The sequence below is a fragment of the Geotrypetes seraphini genome, chromosome 1 (assembly GCF_902459505.1).
Source record: "Geotrypetes seraphini chromosome 1, aGeoSer1.1, whole genome shotgun sequence".
NCBI lineage: Eukaryota > Metazoa > Chordata > Amphibia > Gymnophiona > Dermophiidae > Geotrypetes > Geotrypetes seraphini.
The window spans coordinates 330,593,715-330,615,994 of record NC_047084.1 but is presented as its reverse complement, the minus strand read 5'-3'; the positions used below and the strand labels follow the sequence as shown (position 1 = coordinate 330,615,994).

The 22,280-nt window shown below is 40.9% G+C and overlaps 1 protein-coding gene across 3 annotated transcripts in view; it reads left to right on the top strand.

The window, feature by feature from the left end:
• Nucleotides 1–22,280, top strand: part of GRID2 (glutamate ionotropic receptor delta type subunit 2) — a 2,335,100-nt gene that overhangs the window by 1,937,625 nt on the left and 375,195 nt on the right. For all 3 annotated transcript variants that reach the window (XM_033958336.1, XM_033958346.1, XM_033958356.1), the window contains one exon: nt 11,392–11,530. In XM_033958336.1, coding sequence (XP_033814227.1) covers nt 11,392–11,530 — 139 coding nt within the window. The remainder of the gene's footprint in view (nt 1–11,391; nt 11,531–22,280) is intronic.

The following is a 22,280-nucleotide window of genomic DNA, read 5'->3' as shown; positions in this document are numbered from 1 at the left end:
TCAACATGCAGCCTGCAGCAGGTGGTTTCAGGTCAGTAAAAATGCCTGGAGTGAGGGAGGTGGACTGAGGACATAGCTTTTGAGCCATGTTCTGAAAGTGATGTTTCAAAAGAGCATAATAGCATGGGAAAATTCACAAACTGTTTCCAATTGAAAGTAACAGTTGGGCAGGTGGAGTTTAAAACCCTGCTGTCTTTTCCTTTTTCCTTTTTCGCTTGAGCCTTGATAGTGGGCAATTGCTATTAAAAGACTTTGTCAGGATGTAAACTGGCTCATGTGGAGTTTTCTGCTGGCACTAGCATTTCTGCTGTGAGTCTCTTACCAGCATGTTGAGGGGTTGTTTTTTTTTTGAAAGCTATTCATCTGCACCTGACCAGGTGGGGGAAGGGAGAGTAAAGGCGTTCCTGAGACATTACTTGCGGCTCTGCAGGGGCTTTGGTCATATACATAAGACTACTGAATTTGTTTTCAGCTCCCTAGGCAGGAGAGACTCTATATGTTGGGACTTTGAAACTTTTTGAGTGCTATAGGTGGAAAGCTGGAAATACCAGACTGGATTAGGATCCAATTTTTTTTTTTTTTTAATTGGCGTTAAAGGGCAACCAAACCAGGGGACCCACTATGCCCCAATAGATAAACATGATTTAATGGAATAGAGTCAACCAGGATTTGGCCAAGGAAAAATCTTGCATTACAAATTTGCTACATTTTTTGAAGACATGAATAAATATGGTTAATGGTGAGCCAACTGATGTCAAGAGTTTTGTGAAAATTCAGAGTCCTCATGAGAGACTCCTCATGAAATTAAAAAGCAATGCAATAACATGCAATATCCTGTTGTGGTTTGGGAACTGATTAAAAGACAGAAGCTAGAAAGAAGGGTTAAGTGTACAATTTGGTGACGGACCACTGTTTTGTGAGCCAGAGAAACTGAATCTGATCTAAAACCTATCCCCACCTTAAAAAAAAGAAGTGTAACATGTGTTAATGTAAAACAGATTTCAGTTATGACAGGATAGCTGGGCGTGTCCCAATGTACTCCTTTTTTTTTTTTTTTGCTTTAGATGCACAATAGTGCCTAACACAGCTTTTTAAAAGGGTCCCAAAATTAGAACCAGAAGTGAAAAAACAAATCAAAAGCTTATATTTTAATATGTAGAAGCACACCGCCACGGAATATCTGGAGCCCATCCCACATAATCGACTCACTCCAGCTGATAATGACCTCTTAGATGATCCAATAACAACATGTGAAATTTCAGAAGTGTTTAATTCCATGGCTCCCAAAAAAAACCCTGATCCGGATGGGCTGACTGTGGAATTCTACCGTGAATTTCAGGAAGTTTTGGCTCCATACTATCTTCAATTCATTGAATACCTCATATCCACAGGTGAGGCCTCTGGCTCGTTTACGGAAGCGACAATTATTGTTCTTCTGAAACCTGACAAGGATAAAAGAATCATAACTAACTATAGACCACTGTCATTGATCAATGTCGATGCGAAGATCTATGCCAAACTGCTATCTACACGCTTGCAATCTGTCATCACCAAACTTATAAATACAGATCAAACTGGTTTCATTTCTGGTTGCTACTCCTGTGAAAATACGCGTATCTTCTCCCATGTCATCTTACAAGCACGCAATCTACATCAGGAAATTCTGGCCGTAGGATTAGATGCGGAGAAGGCTTTTGATCGTATCGAATGGCCTTTCCTTTTCCAGTCACTACGCTGGTATGACTTCTCCGAGAACTTCATTAACAAACTTAAAGTATTATATTCTGCGCCAACCACTAGAACATATGTCAATGGCTATCTCTCGGCTCCTTTTAGACCGACGAGGGGCACTAGACAGGGGTGTCCCCTCTCACCACTCTTGTTCAACTTGGCTTTGGAACCCCTATTACAACACATACGTAATAATCCTAGTATTACTGGATTTAGAGTGGATAACCATGAACTAAAATTGTCTGCATATGCAGATGATATTTTGTTATATATATCACCTTCTTCTTTCCCTCATCTACTGGAGACCATAAAGGCATACGCCAATGTATCAGGATATAAATTAAATACGGGTAAGACAGAGGTGATGTCTGTCACATGTCCGGCTGCTGAATTTGACATAACTTCATATGGGGTCAAGTGGACAGCTTCCTCCATGAAATATTTAGGTGTCCTTTTTGGCCCTACTATTCCAGATACTATACAACTTAACTGTGACTATTTACTAGAAGCCATCAAAACGATAACACACAGATGGTCTCCTTTAGCCCTCTCTTGGTGGGGAAGACTTGAAACCATCAAGATGATGTTAACACCTAAGATAAACGATATACTGTATATGCTCCCATTTCATTTACCCACATCTTTCTATAAACAAGTTGACTCACTTCTTACGAAATTCCTGTGGAACTCTAAGCAACCATGGATAGCATTGAACAAATTGAAAGCCCCGCGGATATCAGGTGGTGTCAATTTCCCCTCCTTCTTCCACTACCACAATGCGTTCATCATGAGCCAATGGGCTGCAGGGCACTATCTAAGAGACAGAGAACTTGACTCTCCTGCTTGGATAAAAGTTGAATGTGCATTATATGGTGAAAAAAAATTACAACTACTTGCAGGAGTGCAAATATCAAAGAAGGCTATGTATGACAAAATATTGATGGCATACAAGACAGCCATAATCAACATTGATTCGACCTATGTAGATCACTGGGAGGCATCATCTTTGATCCCTATTTGGTTGAACGAACGTTTCAAGATCCTAAATTCAACTATAGACTGGAATGCTTGGCAAGATTGTGACATATGGTCTGTACAAGATCTTATGTCTTCTGCAGCTTGGATACCTTTCCAAAAACTCTCGGAGGACAAAGGGCTTGATAGATCTCAACATTTTAGATGGATGCAGCTTGTACATTGTATTTGAAGCTCAATACCCACGATTCTTCAACACACTCCTACACCTGGTTTGTGGAACTTTCTGCATAAGGCGGGTGGGATTATTCCTACAGCGTCTACTTGGTATAAACTTCTACAAGAAGCGGCTTTTTCATGTCCTCTAGAATTGGAAGTGAAATGGAGCTATAAGCTCAACCTTCCTTCTGATGCTATTGATTGGGCGCAAATCTGGAAGACTTTCTTTAAATCTATCCGCTCTGCTTCACTTTTACAATCTACCTATTTTGTACTACACAGAGCTGTATGGACCCCTCAGTTATCACGTAAAATTGATCCAAAGACATCCTCCCTCTGTTGGTCCTGTAATTTACATGAAGGCTCCTTAGAACACCTACTCTTTTTCTGCTCGCATGTTCAAAATTACTGGGAAAGAGTTTGGAACACTATTAGTGACGTCCTACAAATTCAGGGCAACATGTCGCTCACCACTCTTGTTGACATGAGTCAAATCCTGTTGTCTTCCCTAGCTGGAGGCTCCGGCCGGCTCTTCACCATAATGATTGCACTTGCACTGCAAACCGTACTTTTCTGTTGGAAAGATCTCACTAGGGTGGATTTCCACTTGTGGTGGAATGCTCTTTGCCTCACTGGCAAATACGAGAAAATATATGCTGAAAAGTCTTATACTATGTCTAGATACTGTGATGTATGGAAACCTTTGCTTGACTACTGTTCTGAGTGACCATTTGTACTTGCTATATGCATCTATACTTATCTACACATTGCTTATGTCTTGATATTTGTATGATATCCATTATTTCACTTCATTATTCTCTTTACGCATGTCCAGCTGTTAAAGATTTATTTGTATGTTATGTACATCATTTCCGATTTGTTATGTCATATGTTTTCAAACTCAATAAAACATATTTGAACTAAAAAAAAAAAATATGTAGAAGAATGGTGCCAAAGTGTGCTTCGATTCCTGGATTGGCTGAGCATGCCCGTAAGAGCTCTGCTTACCACAAAACTCTTCTGCACATATGCCAGGCACATTCCTCTCCCTTAACTTCCAATGTTCAACACTAACAGTGTGCATATAATTTACATGCTATTAGTTTTGAACATTGAAAAGGGTTTTGGGGTTGTTTTTTCTTTCTGTGCTGTTCCTTTGATATTTTCCAGTGCCCGCATGTAAAATTTAGCATCAGCCCATCAGTCTTTCAGTAGGACTGGTTCATTCTGTCATAGAGTCCCTAACAAAGACTCTTGGGGCTTGAATTCTAGACTAGAATAAGATAAGAGCAAGGATTTCTCAAAATATCCTAGTTCTTGTTGTGTTCTTGTCTACTATTCGAGTCTCAGGAGCATAACACTGAAGTAAGCTCAGAGAAGGGCAGAAAGGCTCAGAACTGCTCAGAACTGGTTCCTGCTGGGCCAATCAGAAGACAGGAACTAAGATAACTAGAAATACAAGACAAAGCTAGATTCTCTCAAAATGCAAAATATGTTTTCAAGGAAGGCAGCTTTTCCAATGTGGGTTCAAGGTGGGCTAATGCCTAATAGATATTAACACTGGGAAAAATGCTAAATTTAATAATAGTGGAAAGAAACCAGTCATTTCTGGGTTTATTCCTTTCAGTTCAGGTTAGAAATGATATGAATTTATCAAACACATGCATATCCCTAGCTGATTTCCACGAACACTTGTAAGCAATGATATTAGTTCATATGGTCATGGTTCATTTTTGGATCTCCATAGAAACCTTCATCTGTGAAGCAGTTTAAATGTTGAGAACCAGGGGAAAAAAAAAATTAAGCATAAGCAGTTTGATATAAGAGTCATACAGTTGCTTTGTGATAACATATTTGCGCTGGGAAAACATTTAAATGCTGCTGTCATCTGTGCCTCAGGGAAAAGTTTAATTAAAAAATATAAAAATTAAAATGAGCATTTTTGTACACAGTAGGGGAACATTAAACTGTTTTGAAATATGTTCCACTTACAAGGAGACAATAAAAGAGGAAGCTGCAGAGATATGTGTGGAGAACCTGCCAGGGTGCAGGAATACTGTGCTCTGTCCTTAGGCCACATTCATTAACTATTGATGGTTGAAAATGTGGCTGTGTTGATTAATGGAAATCTTCTTCTCCAACAGCTGTGTGCACTACAAAGGCTTCCTGCTGAATTGTACACTGGGAACCATTTAGGACCTCAACTCCCAGAGACCCAAATATAGAAAAAAACGTAAAAAAATGTTTTCGAACGTTCACATGTTGTTATAGGAGGCTTGTGATCCCTAAATCAGTGTTGTTTTTTTTTATTTTGACATTTTAGTAACTTTTGGGGAGGATGTTGTAAAATTGCAACGCTGGGCCTGTAAGGTAGCAGAATTTCAATAGTGTCACTCTCTCTCTGAACACATGTAAGGAATAATTAAAAGTTTATTTGTACTTTACAGCTTATAAAGACCCACCTAAGTTTATGTATATACACAACAACAATAGTATAATAAAGAAAAAAGTAATTTTTATTATCAATTTAATACAAAAAATGAGTATCATATAAAAACGCAAATTTTTCCCTGTGAAGCGCCCATTGACTTCTATCAGCGGTAATCAAGAAATTTTGTGTTTTTGCACAAAAAATTTCATGTTAGCGCAAATACGGGTAAAAACGGCCACGCTATGAAATAGCACTTGTGCTATCTTCATAGCACGGTTTTGTGAATCGAGCCCTATATGTGCATGTTTTATTTGTTCATTTATTCAGTTATGGTAGTTCCAAAAACAGTTATTTTGCTCTGAAAAGCACAGGCGAACATTGCACTTCCTGCAAAGTGTGTTGGTATAGCCTTTTGCACAGTGTCGGCACCGTCCTCTATCGGCTTTGATGGGAAAATGTCCAATCATGTCCTTGCAAACTTCCTTTGGAGGGTGTGCATTTGACTTTTTGGCTGTCATGGCAGCTGAAGAACCTCCATCATCTGTAAACTGCCTCTTTTGGGAAGTCAAGGTGCCCCCTCTTGATGAAACTGGGCTTGCAGATGGTCGCCCTCGCTTTGACACTGACCCAGCCGTTCCGATCAGGATAAGAGAAGATGCCAACTGGGCCTGAAACATTCTCCTGTTTAGCATCTGTTTCTTTGGGATATCCAAAGCTTTGCAGTCCCTTTTGTACAGGAGCCAAGCATTGATCACAGCTAGGTTAATGGTGTGCCAGAAGATGTAAAGGTACCAGCGGTAGGACTTCAGTGGAAACTTGTATTTTGCTGCAAATGAGTCTAACAAATCCACTCCGCCCATGAATTTGTTATAGGCAGCCACGATATAAGGCCTCTCAACTTCAACAAATCTTTTGGCAGTTTTGTCCCAGCGTTGAATCTTCTCCACTGGTTGTGGGCCAGCAAAGGAAGACACAAGTGTAACCTGTCTGTTGTCAAACCATTTCACAGCACAAATGTTGTGATTTGACTCCACTCTGACATCAAAGCTTCCTCTTCCCTTTTTCTTCAAGCTTTTCTCATCCTCAAGATTACAGTTTGGAAGGCGCACTTGTCTGGCTGTTCCTGTGTAATGAATTCCACAATCCAGCAGCCTAACTATCAATGGGATGCTGGTGAAAAAGTTGTCTGCATAGATCTTGTAGTTGTGACTATGTGGAAGTGTGGAAGCAAGTTTCATCACAACATCCCCTAATAGTCCAAGTTCAGATCTTGCCCGTATTCCATTCACACTGCCTTGGTACACATCAAAATCACAAAGTATACCAGAGATTCCAGTCCTTGCCCACAGCTTGAACCCCCATGGGTTTGGCTTGCCACGCATGTACTGTTTGATGCTGCTGAATTTCCCCCTGAAAGGGATCATCATTTCATCAACAGAGTTATGTTCTTCAGGGACCACTTTTAGGCATTTCTCTCTGAAAGCATCAAGCCATGGTCTGAGTTTCCAGAGTTTGTCACTTTTTTGTTCCATCTCAGACACGGTTAGATTGTTCACAAAATGTAATGATGTCAACAGAGACTGGAATCTGTTTCGTGACATTACATCAGCGACAGGACTGTATCTTGTGTCTGCTTCCCAGTACATACGGACTCCAGGCATTTGGACAAGACCCATCTTCAGATACATGCCAATCATCTGCTCTATTTCCTTTGTGTTTGTGTTTATAGATGATCCTTTCTTCTGAAAACTGTACTGATTTGTGTTATCTGCCAGAGCGATGATCATATCTTCTGTCACAAACTTCTGAAAGTACTCCAGTGGTGTGCAGAGGGAATGGACATCATTACTCCAAAGCAGGCAACAGGGTTGTATGACTTCATGGCCAGATAAACAGACCTATTTACACATTCAACCATCCAATGGTGTTGCAGAACTGAACAATAGGTTCTATTAGTAATGTACATGAAGTTTTAAAAAGAAAAAAAATGGGGGAGGGTTTATTTTGTAGCCTTAAATGTGATGTTGTAATATTACAACACTGGGTCTCAGGGGAGTGCAGACAAAACCTTGCTATCACTTTGACCCACTGTTGTAAAATTACAACATAGAAATAACCAGCTCTAAATCTCTTAAAATCAGTATATTCAATGATGTCATAAAATCTGCATGATCTACACATATTAATGATCACATAAAAAAATATTTCAAGCTTTTTACTTACTTTAGTCCTGATGTATCCCGTCCAAAACAACAAGATGATATACTCCAAAGCAGGCAACAGGGTTGTATGACTTCATGGCCAGATAAACAGACCTATTTACACATTCAACCATCCAATGGTGTTGCAGAACTGAACAATAGGTTCTATTAGTAATGTACATGAAGTTTTAAAAAGAAAAAAAAATGGGGGAGGGTTTATTTTGTAGCCTTAAATGTGATGTTGTAATATTACAACACTGGGTCTCTGTGAGTTAATAATGTTGATTGCAAAACTGAAGAAACTTGTCCCTGAAATAACAGATACTCAAACAGGACAAGACAGACTCAGACAAAAGTGTAACTCAGCTTCTGAAAATAGCTCCCGCCTGCGTGTTTTATCCTGAAAGGCAGACAATTACTTTCAACAGTCTATTCTTCCTTTGAACTCACCTCAAATTACTTGACAACAATGACTTTCGCAAGTGCACAGATTTTGAGAAATACAGATTGCATATGTAAGAATGATGATTCTCTCTAATTTTTTCCCAATTAAAGCTGCTTTATGTATGAGTTTTAGGTATTGGTACCTTTAGTGAAATGAATAATTAACTGTAGACACCTTTAGTGAAATGAATAATTAACTGTAGTTTAATGTCCTAAATCAACTTGTATGGCAGTCTTTTGGTATTAGGTTTTATTTGAAACCTGCCTCTATTTTTCACTGCATTGTTTTGAATAATCTGAAGCCTCCTGATTTGTTTTTGTTTAATTCCCTGATAGCGAGAGATACCCCACTGCTCTATTGGCATGTCTATGTGGCTAGTCCATTCCAATCCTGGCCCCAACCCCGTCCAAAAGCTCTGGATTTGTACAATTTGAACTTGGATGTTTTTGTGGTCAAAAATGGCAAACAAAGTTGGACATCCTAAGGTCGGACTCCCTGGTGGCCAAGATGTCTAAGTAAACAATTTTCAAAAAAGAAAGAAGAAAAAAAAAAATTGGGATGTCTTTTTGCCGTTTTTGAAAATGGCCATTTCTCCGCCTCTGACTTTGGACGTCTTGGGTTAGCCAGAATCCAGGGACTGTCTGTAATATAAATAAAATAAAAAAAACTCTGTGTGGCCCGGTTCTTCATAGCCAACGGTCTAGTGCTGGTCCGCGGCCTGGTGGTTGGGGACTCCTGCTCCAACTCATCGCCTGAGTCCCCTCCCGCGAATGTCAGCTAGTGTTTTGGTATCTGGAACCTGCTTCCCTTTGGTGTTTTCCATGTGCCTAGCGGACACTAAAACTCCTTCCAATCATTGGGATTCTACTCTGGATTTTCTTCCTTCTCGGGCAGAGGACGGTACAGGGATTCAAACAGGGATTGGACGGATTCCTGAGGGACAAAGGGATCGTGGGATACTGAGAAAAGTATCCAGGAAATAAGTATAGAAACCCGACCAGGTCGTGCATGTGCAAAACCGGAGGGTTAGGACTTCGATGGGAAGATAGGACTTCAATGGGAAACCAGGGTGGCAAGGGGGCCCCTTCTGGTGATTCAGACAGGTGACCTGTTTGGGCCGCCGCGGGAGCGGACTGCTGGGCATGATGGACCTATGGTCTGACCTGGCGGAGGCACTGCTTATGTTCTTATGTTCTTATGTTCTTCTGAGCTCTAACTCTCTCCTAAGACTCCCTTATACTACTCCAAAGACAGGACTGCTGCTAAAGCGCCATAATATGATTTACACATGTAACCAGCCAGCACATAATTGTTAGTGCATACTGTATAGAATTACCCTCTAAGTTCATTGATGTTTGGATGGAAATGCAAATATAAGAACAGAGTTCAATTTACAGGACTTGGTATGTGTCTGTGGAGTAGTGTTTCTCAAGTCGGTCTTTGCCAGTGAGGTTTTCGGGCTATCTGCCATGAATATGCATGAGATTATTTGCATAAACTACCTCCATTATATGCAAATCTCTTTTATGCATATTCATTTTGGATATTCTGATAGCCTGACTGACAGGAGGATACTCCAGGACCGACTTGAGAAACTACTGTAGAGTATCTCTTGATTACAGCTTTAATACCACCATGTTTAACATAAGACACACATGTGCTAAGAGGGACAAACCAAAGCAAACAATCAAATAGGAATAATCTATAATATGAAGTGAGCTTGCAAAAGCAGATTATAAACATTTTGCCAAAATAATGAGCCTGCATGGAGTTGAAGAATTTGTCTTAAATGTATGGATTAATTTTCTAGAAAATGCAAATCAGTCAGTATGACGGCTTCTGGGTGATTTCTACCAATTCATGAGCAAGTCAGCAACAGAGGAGCAGAGAAGTGGTTTTTTATCAGGAATGGCTTACAGTCATAGAAACGAAGCCTTTAATCTGATGCAGTATCAGAACTTAGGCAAGGACATTACTGCTCACAGCATGTGCTTGGAAGATGTCCAACATACATGCCTGCTGAGGAAAGTGTTTTTGATGACTTTCTAATGGATGCTCTAACGGTCAGTGCTGAACTAATGATCCAGCAATGTGTTAGGTTGCACAGGGCTGCTGTGTATGATACCATTCGGATACGAGACTAGATAGAGATCCTGTCTCCTGATTGGTAATAGATCCCAGGATGCTTGTCACGATCACTGATTTTACAACCTGACCTTCTAAAATCAAGCACAGAGCAAATTCAGCTGTGTTTAGTTAAGACTGTGATTTATGCCAGCGATTCCCAGACCTGATCTTAGAGGCACCCCAACCAGTTGGGTTTTCAGGAGAAAAATTTGCATGCAGTGGAGGCAGTGCATACAACTCTCTCTCATGAATATTCATTATGGATATCCTGCAAACCTGGCTGGCTGGGGTACCTCCAGGACCAGTTTTGGGAACCACTGATTTAAGCAATTTTAGATCAAGTTGCACTCAAAGTATTAATGCAGCAAGCATGGTCTAACGTGGGCTGTGTTGAAGCGGTCTGCATTTGTTTTTGCCCATCTGCATGCGCTAAGCACATGGTAATTATTTTAAAAAATTGGGGGAGGGTGTGTGGCAGGGGTGGAGAATGGGCGTGGAGGCACTAATCAGCAAAACAGGAGGCGATAAGTGCTCCCACGGGAATTATTTTTTACACTCCTGTGCGCTAATACTAAAAGCGCATGGCAACATATTCTGGAAACAGAAAAAAAAAACAAAACCCTTTTTGATGGCTGCGTTAGAAATGGGCTTGGGCATGGGGAAGTTCTGAGTAAGGACACTCTAAACCCGTTTCTGAGCACAGCTTTGTAAAAGAGCCCCCTTAACATTCTGGATGCTCAGAGCGAGTTCTGGAGAGAGGAAATGGGTGGCGTGCTGTTTGGGGGTCTGCACTGTAGTGTTAATATTGGCCCACCGCAAGAAGATAAAACAAGAAGATAGCGCAACTTGATAAGGGTTGTTCGGGGACAAGGGGAAGCGGGTTTGAACCTGTATCGCAAGATTTCTCCTGCCTCATTGTTCAGTGCTCCATGCTCCCTCCTCCACATTTATATGGTCATTAATCATCACAGGTTCTAAGTAAATTAAGAGTAAATGACACCAAGGGAGTGATTTAATTATAGTACTGCAATTAAGTTCAGTTCATGGGGAAACTGAATAATTTATGACAGAGGCATGACGGTCACCAGCACAGATCTGGTTATAAATCCTGTACTGATAACAAGCAGAGAAACCAGCACTGGCATTTCCTTTATTAACCTTGAAAGCGGCTTTTTATTCAAATGTTCTAGGTCTGGAGACTGGATACAAGTGATAAGGGTTGGTTTTTTTTTTCCCCTTTTCTTTCTGTTTTGCTCTAACAGGAGGAGAAGTCCCCTATACCACTCTGGCAACCCGAATGATGATGGGAGCCTGGTGGCTTTTTGCTTTGATTGTCATCTCATCTTACACAGCAAATCTAGCAGCTTTTCTCACAATCTCACGCATTGAAAACTCCATCCAGTAAGTACATCACCGTGCAGTAAACAGGAGTGTTGGGTGGGGGAAGAGTTTTATGAAATGTATGTCATGCTGAACTGATTTGATCAATAAGGCCTTGAGATCAATAAGGACTTGGTTGATGCCACCATAAGCCTAACTATGTGATTACCCTGGAGGAATTCAGGAATATAGTACACATGACCACATACTGCATTAAAATTAATGGTAATGAGACTATTAAGAATTTTTCCAAACTGCATAGAAGGAAACAGTAGCTTTTGGTGCATGCACACAACACAAGAAATATTTTGTCAGGTCTGGGGCAGTATAGAAGGGTTGGATGAGAGGATTTCATGCCTTTTTTGTGATTTAAATGCCTTGGGGTTTTTTCTGCAGACAGAACAGTGCTGTAGCTAGGGGTGAGCACAGGCCCGCCTCGTCTGATGGTCAAAGAGATCCCAAAACACTTCAGAGGCTGCCATCTCGCTCCCCTCTCCCTCATGCCTCCATCCCCAGATCCAACATCTGTCCCTCCTGCTTCTGTGGCCTGGTTGCTCCCCCTTTCTTTGAACCCTCCCTCTATCTCAGATTCATCACTGGAGTCAGCAGTGATTCATATTTGTTGCTTGTGCTCGTTCTATAGTCTTTTTTTCTGCCATGTTTCACCCTTTCTGACATCACATCTTGTCACCTCAGTGACTGGACATAGCAAAGATAAACCTGCAGAGCTGGCACAAGGAGCGAGTATGAATCATTGCTACCATTGGTGACAGTTCTGCGGTGGGGAGGTTAGAGAAAAGGAGAGCTGCCTGGTCACATTTGGAAAGGTCCAACCATATTAACTGTGGGCCCATCCAAAATGGCTGATCTGGCTTCACCACAGAGTTAGAACAAGTATCTGCAACTTTAAAACACAGATGGAAGGTAACACCAATACTGTGTAGATGTCTTAACAAAAATGGAAGTGCCAGCACAAGTGCAGCTGCTGTTCTGTGTATTTTTATTTCAAAATCTTCTTATTGAAAGATAAACCACAAAAGACAATCATCATTCACTAAATTATCAAAATTCAACCCCTTCCCTTACTCCCCTAATGTACAGTACAACGACTGGTCTTTGACCTGGGGGGCCGCCGCGTGAGCGGACTGCTGGGCACAATGGACCACTGGTCTGACCCAGCAGCAGTAATTCTTATGTTCTAAAATGAGTCATATAGTCAGAACAGTGTTTTGAGGCCTTTACTGTTACAACCTCAAATCCCTTTTTCTTAGGATTCTTATAAATCAACCTATTCATTCCCAACTCTTTCCCCCTCCCCCCTTAGAGAAAGCCCAATCAATATCAACAATCATCTTATTAATTCTTGAAATCTATTCAGTACTTGACTTCATGCTTTAGAAGAAATCTGCTGCATTTAAAGATCCCATATGGCCATAAAACTGTTATATCTTCTTGGAGAGGATCTAGTGTCTAGCCCAGACCATGGACGACTCTGGTCCTCGAGGGCCGCAATCCCATCGGGATTTCAGGATTTCCCCAATGAATATGCATTGAAAGCAGTGCATGCAAATAGATCTCAAGCATATTCATTGGGGAAATCCTGAAAACCGACTGGGTTCTGGCCCTCAAAGACCGGAGTTGCCCATGTCTGGTCTAGCCCCTTAGGACTCCCAAAGCATCAGAGAGTGAAGTCTATTCCTCCAGTTCCACAATATGGAGGAGCAGGCTGCAGCCAATGGTTTAGTATATATTTTTTCCAGGCATGTATGATTTCCCCAAAAAATGTTTTTCCCCTGCCCCTCAAGCCCCCCTCTCCCAAGGAAACAGGATTATTAAATATTAGCCTCTCTCTGAGGAATCTAAGTAGATGTCCCAGTACAAATTGCAAATAATGAAATGGTACCAGCCAAAAAGCTTTTATCCTTCTACACTGCCATATACTATGAACAAATGAATTTTCTTCTACACTATATTTGTGATATTGGGGGTATGTCCTTAGAACTGGCAAGAAAAGCTAGCCATTGTGAGAAATATGCTTTATATATAGTACGAAAGTGACACTCCACCAATTCCCTCTCCGTGTTTATATTCTGCTTTTAAATAACCAAACGTACGCAATTAACTAAACTCTACAATTCCTAGAGTGGGAGGTAGGGTGGTAGGAAGAACTGCACAGAGCTGCTGAACCCCTCTTGTTTTTGTGAGAGTGGGTAGTACTGTATAGGGCAGGGGTGTCAAAGTCCCTCCTCGAGGGCCGCAATCCAGTCGGGTTTTCAGGATTTCCTCCATGAATATGCATGAGATCTATTAACTTACAATGAAAGCAGTGCATGCGAATAAATCTCATGCATAGTCATGGGGGAAATCCTGAAAACCCGACTGGATTGTGGCCCTCGAGGAGGGACTTTGACACCCCTGGTGTAGGGGCTGCCAAACCCCTCTTGTTGCTTGACAGATTTACTGAATCCCCTGTTGTACATGTCACCGCAAGCCACTGACCTTTGAGGGTGTATAGTAATATAGAGCAATTAATGAATTAAAATGCAAATGAAGTTGGAGATGAAATGACTAAAAGGATTTAATTTACAGACATCTAAATATGGAAACAACCACCTAGTGAATAATTACAGAGAAGCTGTTGATAATGAATCATAGCAAAACCTGGGGCGCATGAACAAATGGAAGGAAAATAAAGGTTGTTTTGTTGTTTTTCCCCTAAATAAAATATTCCCTTGGAGAACTTGGAATAGCAGTAGAAAAGTACCAACATGTGTCTTGAAAATACACAGCCTGATCACTCCAGTGAATCACTAAACTCTGTGTTCTTGAGTTCAAAGTGGTTTTGGTCACAGTGTAGAGCTCCCTCCCTTCTGTGGCACTGCACATTTGATTACGACAGGAAACTTCTGGAATTACATACTCCTTAAACTGCTCTTGAGTGTGACTGTCTATAAGGGAGAACAAAAAAAAAATTGTCATTTCAGACAACGCTGCCTTTTCCATCGCTTTGTTACTTATTGGAGATTGTCTCTCACCATTTGACAGCCAAAATAAAATTACTGTAATTTTGTGCTATTACTTATGCTGGTTAATATCTCTGTGGTGTATAGTAATATATTTACTGTCTGCTTCACACAAGCACATAGCATTGGGCTATATTAAACTGTTTACTGTTGTTACCTCAAGACTATCAGTGATGTAGCTTGGATTCTAGTTAATAAAAAGTACAATTCTGAATTTTGATTTACGAAGAAAACATATCATGGAATTACAGCTCACTTTCATTCAATTTACTGCAAGTCATAAGGACCCAGAATAGTTTGGCAGCAATCAATCTGATGTACCAATGTTGATTTTTCTCTGTCTTTATCTACATGGTATTAATATATAGTATTTAGACAGATAAATAGACAAATAGATAGATAGATACGAAGGGGTGCTGAAAAATTTTCAGCCCAGCCAATCAACTTTCTAAATTCTGAGCGTTATTTTACCACAGTAGCTGAAAATAGTGTTATCTTATTTCGTTGTGACAATTTGCAGAAACAAAATTCTGTGTTTTTGACATTGTTACAGATCATTGATTGAACCATATTTATGTCATTCTCTTATTAGAAACATAGATAAAGGTCAAATGGCCCCATTTAGTCTGCTCATCCGCAGTAACCATTATCTTTTTCTCTCTCCGAGAGATCCCACATGCCTATCCAAGACCCTCTTGAATTCAGACACAGTCTCTGTCTCCACCACCTCTTCTGGGAGATTGTCCCATGCATATTTCTTTAGATTACTCCGGAGTCTATCACCTCTTAACTTCATCTTATGCCCTTTCATTGCAGAGTTTCCATTCAAATTAAAGACTCGACTCATGTGCATTTACATTATGTAGGTATTTAAACATCTCTATCATATCTCCCCTCTCCTGCCTTTCCTCCAAAGTATACAGATTGAGATCTTTATATTTATATATATTTATTGAATTTTTCAATATAATCAAGCATAACTTGTACAGAAAGGAAATTCAGCTAAAGAATTAATAATTAAACATAATACTTCAATCAAACATCAAATATAAGCTAAATCTCTACTCAAGTCCACAAATAGGATCCAAGGTGGATGGTGGGCAAGTAATACTGAGATAAATTAAATTAAGTAAATTATTACTAGTAGACTGAAAATACACCTTTCCTTAATCTAAGCACTCATATTCCACCTTTCTCCAAACTTGAAGTTGATAGAAAGGTTGTCAGTTGAGATGGCTCAAAGAAGACAAATTTATGTGAACGATAATTAATTACACATTTACATGGATGTCGCAAGTAAAACGTAGCCCCTAGAGCCATAACACCAGGTTTCCTTAGCAAAAATTCACGTCTCCTCCGCTGGGTCTCCTTGGCCAAATCTGGGAACATCTGTATTTTACAACCTAGAAATTCTTTTTGTTTATTCTTAAAGAAAAGTCTCAGCAACCAGTTTTTATCTGGCGCGAGCGCTACTGTTATGAGTAAAGTTGCTGGTTCCACCAATTCTTTATCCGATGTTTCCAGAATATTAGATAAATTCATAGAGTCCTGTCCCGTATTCTGTTGTTGTTGTTGCTGTTGCAATTTCTTATTTGGAAGGTAATAAACTTTTGTAAATGGTGGTAATGTTTCTTCAGAAAGCTCCAATATTTCAATCATATAACGCTTAAGCATTTCTCTAGGGGCTATCATAGGCACCTTAGGAAAATTAATCAGCCTAAGATTGTTATTCCGGGAAAAATTTTCCATTACCTCCATTTTCCTTCTTAAATCAGTATTATCTTTAATTAATGTCTCAATAGTTTGTTTAGAAACCTTTATATCTTGAAATACATTCTGTATTGAGGTCTTAGAGTCCTCAATTTCTCTTTTCAAATCTTTAATTTCAGTCTCATGTTTGTTAAATTTATTTTCAAATTGTTGTAACTGTGGACTTATAGACTTTGCCAAGTTAGCCACTAAATCCCACAAAGAATCTAATGTTACCTCCTGGGACCTCTCTATTTGAAGATAGTGTAACTTAGGTTGATTTAGCTCACCCACTGGCAAACTGTCTCTTCCAACATCCTGTTTGGTTCCTGCTTCCCCCTCCGCTTCCTCCTCAGTCTCCGCAATCGGGCTTCCCTGCAGCAGCAAGGGCCCCGGCAACACAGTTCCCCTTTTGATCTCCTGAGCCTCCGGGAGGAGGAAAACTCCAACTTCCGGGAGTGCCTCCGCTCGCGGCGAACTGGTGGACTGAGGGCGTGGGGGAGGTGCTCTCACGTCGGGGCTTAGAGATGTTTCTGGCCCCATGGAGAACGACGCAGACTCGCCACCACTGCGCGCCTCCTGCAGGGAACTCCCCGACGATGTTGTTGGCGTTTGCTGCATTCTCCGGACAAGCTCTTCAATGTTGCCGAAGACAGCCGTTCGAGAGCGCTGTGAGGCTCCACCAGTGCTCCTTCCTCTCCTCTTCAGCATAGCTAAACAAGGTAGAATTTTACCAAAAAAAAAGTAAGATAAGTAAGCCGAGCTTGGGGAGAGTGTGCTCAGACCTACTAGTATTCGGCCATCTTGGATTCAGATTGAAATCTTTAAGTCTGTCCCCATACTCCTTATGATGAAGACCACATACCATTTTAGTAGCCTTCCTCTGGACCGACTCCATCCTTTTATATCTTTTTGAAGGTGCAGCCTCCAGAATTGTACACAATATTCTAAATGAGGTCTCACCAAAGTCTTATACAGGGGCATCAATACCTCCTTTTTCCTAATAACCATACCTCTCCCTATGCAGCCTAGCATCCTTCTAGCTTTTGCCGTCACCTTTTCAACCTGTTTGGCCACCTTAAGATCATCATATACAATCACACCCAAGTCATGCTTTTCTGTCGTACACATAAGCTCTTCACTCCCTAATCTGTACCGTTCCCTCTGGTTTTTGTAATCCAAATGCATGACCTTCCATTTCTTAGCATTAAATTTTAGCTGCCAAATTTCATATCATTCTTCAAGCTTCGCCAGGTCTTTCTTCATGTTATTCATACCATCCTACGTGTTTACTCTATTGCAGATTTTGCTATTATCCGCAAAGAGGCAAATCTTACTCGATAGGAGTAGAGGTAGGTTATAGGGATAGGAGCAAGAGGTAAATAGGGACCACTGCTCAGGCAATGGGCCTGATGGGCCGCCGCGGGAGCGGACCACTGGGCAGGATGGACCTCCGGTCTGTCTTAGCGGAGGCAACTTCTTATGTTCTTATGATAGCCCTTCAGCAATATCATTTCTAAAAATGTTAAAAGAACAGGCCCAAGAACAGAACTGTGAGGCACACCACTGGTAACATCCCTTTCCTCAGAGCGATCTCCATAAATCACTACCCTTTGTTGCCTTCCACTTAACCAGTTCTTGACCCAGCCCATCACTTTGAGACCCATCCCGAGGGCACTAAGTTTATTTATTAGACGTCTGTCTGGAACACTGTCAAAGGCTTTGTTAAAATCTAATTACACCACATCTAGCACACATCCTCTATCTAATTTTCTGATCACCCAGTCAAAGAAATTGATCAGATTTGTCTCACAAGACCTACCTCTATGTTGCCTCCAGTCCTGTAATCCTGAAGATTCCAGAAACATGGCCATTCTCTGTTTTAAAAGTGTTTCCATTAATTTTCTTACCACAGAAGTCAGATTTGCCAGCCTTCTAATTCTCTACTTCTTCCTTACTTCCACTTCTGTTGAGAGGGACCACATCTGCCCTTCGCCATTCCTCTGGTACCACTCCTGACTCTAGAGACTTGTTGAAAAGTTCAGTCAGCGGAGCTACCAGAACTTCCCTAAGTTCCTTCAGCACTCTAGGATGTACACCATCCGGCCCCATTGCTTTGTCTAGCTTTATTTTAGTTTGCTCCTCACAAACACAACCCTCTGAAAATCGATCAGGGCCTATTACTCCTCCATCCCTATTCATGTTTGTCTTCTGTGGTCCTGCTTCCGGCATTTCAGCCGTGAACACAGAACAGAAATATCTGTTAAGCAATTCGCCCTTTTCTTTATCAGCTTCTACATATTCCTCCCCTTCACCTTTGAGTTTTACAATGCCAATTTTGCACTTTTTCTTACCACTATTATATCTATAAAATATCTTGTCTCCCCATTTTACCGTGTCAGCTATATTTTCTTCCATTTGCATCTTTGCTTTCCTGACTATAAGACCAGCCTCTCTTAACTTTTCCAGATATTTTTGCCTGTCTTCCTCTTTCTGCGATCTTTTGTAGTTTATGAAAGCTAACCTCTTATTCCTTACCTTCTCAGCTGCTACTTTTGAAAACCAAAGCGGCCTTCTTTTCCTCTTACTTTTACTTACTTGTCTCACAAAGAGTTTGTCACTCTTACAATTGCACCTTTCAGTTTTGGCCACCGCATTTTCATTCCTTCCAGATGTTCCCACCCAGATAACAATTCCTTGATGCAAACCCCCATCCGAATAAAGTTAGTTTTCTAAAAGTCTAGAATCTTTGCTTTTAAATGAACCCTCTCTATACCCATCTTAATATTAAACCGTACCATACACTGATCACTGGATGCCAGATGATCACCCACTGTAACATCAGAAACACTTTCCCCGTTTGTAAGCACTAAGTCCAGTATGACCCCATCACGAATGGGTTCCATTACCAACTGCTGGAACAGTTCTCCTTGTAGAGAATCCAGAATCTCCCTATTTCTAGATACCCCAATCAACATCCAGCATGTTAAAATCACCTATTAGCAATATTTTCCCTTTTTTAGATATATTCTGAATGTCTACTATTAAATCTCTATCTACTTCTTCCATCTGTGAAGGAGGCTTGTATATCACACCAATGTAAATATATTCATCATTCCCTCTTTCCAAATTGATCCACAGTGCCTCTTCCTCACCCTGCAGATCCTGCAATGGTGTGGCTTTAATATGTATAACGCTAATCTTCCTCCTTTTCGTCCTAACCTGTCTTTCCTGAATAGATTATAGCCCGATATAACTACATGCCAGTCATGGTTCTCTGTGAACCACGACTCAGTGATCACCACTATATCCAACTCCTCTTCTTCCATCACAGCTTCTAGATCCAGAATCTTCTTTCCCATACTTTGAGCATTGGTATATATTGCTTTCCAGACATTGCCCCCTTTTCCTATCCGTGAAGAGGTATTAAGTGATTTACTTACCTGAGGGCTTATACTCACCCGGGAGCTTTGATCATCCTGCCTAATCACTTCTAGTTTAAAGCCCTCTTTAGTAGATTAGTCAGCCTGCTAGCAAAGACACGTCTTCCCTTCTTTGATAGATGCATACCATCCTTACTCAGTAGTCCTTGGAAGATCATCCCATGGTCTAGGAAGCCAAAACACTCTCAACAACACCATCCACTTAGCCAAGCATTCATCTCCAGGATGTGAGCTTCTTTACCCTGGCCTTTACCCTCGACAGGGAGGATGGACGAGAATACCATCTGCGCACCTGACTGCTTCACCTTCTCTCCCAGAGCCACAAAGTCACTTTTGACACGTTCGCTGGGGTACCTGGCAGTATCATTAGTGCCAATGTGGATGAGCAGCATCGGATAGTAGTCATCAGGCTTGATGAGTCTCGGCAAGCACTCCATAACATCTTAGATTTTGGCTCCAAGCAGACAGCATACCTCTCATGACATCATGTCTGGTCTGCAGATGGATGCTTCTGTACCCTTCAGAAGGGAATCGCCAACTACCACTACCTTATGCCTACTAGTGGTTACGGATCCAGTACTTTTTGGGATTTTAAGCTCTGGTCCTTCCTCTCCTTGGATTGCTCTCATCTCCTCCACTTCCAGGACAGCATACTGGTTCTTCAGTTCAAGGGCGGGTGTAGTCACAGTACCAATCTTGCAGAGTTCTGTAGTCTGAGTCTAGTTATCTTCCCTCAGCACAGCCTCTACTTCTCCACTACTGGAAATCTTTGACACCTCATGAACCATTTCATTGAGGTACATCTCATTCTTTTGGATGCTTCTCAATCTTGCCACCTCCTCTCTCAGTTCTTTTATTTCCTTCATGAGGGATTCAAGCTGAAGACAGCATGTACAGTACATAGAACTACTCCCTCTGCCTAGGTAACATTTTCTGTCTGCACAGAGACAGAAGTTGTAACCTGAGCAGAAGCTTTGGTGATACAATGTTTCCCCGCCTACTGTGGTGCAGAAAAACTTATACCTAGAAGAAAAAAAAAAAGAATAGGGCAGAAAAATCCTACCAAATTAATGCCCTAGTGTTAATTGGTTTTAATTGTGCCTAAATTTTACATACACGTCAATAAAGGGGATAGAAACTGGCAACTTCTGGATGGATTGCAGGCATTCCTTGAATTTGTGTACGTAGTTATAGAATAAGGGGGATCTGCACCTAATTTAGGCACATGGACTAAAACCATGTTTCAGTTGGCCATACCTAAAGTTACCAGAAAAGATTCAACAAGGCTTCACCACTCAACAATATTTAAATTTAAGGTTTATCTCTGTTGCAAAACTCTATAGATAACCACCTTAAATAAACTTTTTTCGTTAGATCTCAGCGGTGTAACTGTGTGTATAGCAACTCCACACACAGATTAACAACACAACAACTTCTTCATCGGTCCAATATTCTTTAAAGTGCTAGTGCATTTAGTGCATTTAAAGTTTTTTTAATTTACTTTATTGTTATTAATAAATAAATACTCATCTTATAAACACGGCTAGGGGTACATATTCCGATATAGGACTATGTTTTGCCATAAGATGTTTCAAGGAAATTCCCCTACAAAACTAATAAACACGGCTAGGGGTACATATTCCGACATAGGACTATGTTTCGCCATAAGCTGTTTCAAGGAAATCCCCCTTTAGATTGCCGGTTCCATATCCCCTATATCGTTAAGTTCTATCAGGCTTGCTAAAGCATTTCATATTAGTTTTGCCATGTGGTAATTACTTTTTTGTATTTTGTGGGGAGGCATGTCAGGGGGAGAGTGGACATTCTTGCCCATCAGCATTGCTGCATGCAAACTGACCTTGTATGGATCCTCTCTTCCTTTACCTGCAATTCTTTGTGCCCCTCTTCCCCCTTCTAACAGGTATGGCTAGTCTCAGTTATGGTGCTGGTCTTTGAACAGAGGGCCACCGCGTGAACCGCCTGCTGGGCACGATGGACCACTGGTCTGACCCAGCAGCGGCAATTCTTATGTTCTTATGTTCCTCCTTTACTTTCACTCTCTCCTCCCTCTCCTGTTCCTTCTCCTCCACCCTCTCTCATTCTTTATTTTTCCCTGAGGAGGCATGTCTGGGGGTGGAGAGTAGGCATGATAGTGCAAATCAATTAGTGCAACCACATTGCCATGCCTTAAGTCAGGATCTCTCAAACTGTGTCAAGGCATAGTGGTGTGCCCTGAAGAGATTCTGAGTGTGCCACGAGAGATTGCAGAATTTTACTTTATTTTAAAACATTCCCTTCATAAGTATACACTAGAATAGATGACATGTACATCACATACGCAAGAGTCTGTCAATTTTATGAGTGCCTGTGTGTGTAAGGATACAGCCACCCAGACAGGCATCATTCTTTGACATGATTGGTCCTTGAAAACTAATGGCAAGTAATTTTATTTTTATTTTTTATGCAGTAGTTATCCTAACCTGAACAAAGCAATCAAGGCTTTGTTACCATTTGGATCTTCCTATCTTTGTGAACCTGGATTTTCAGCTCTGACAG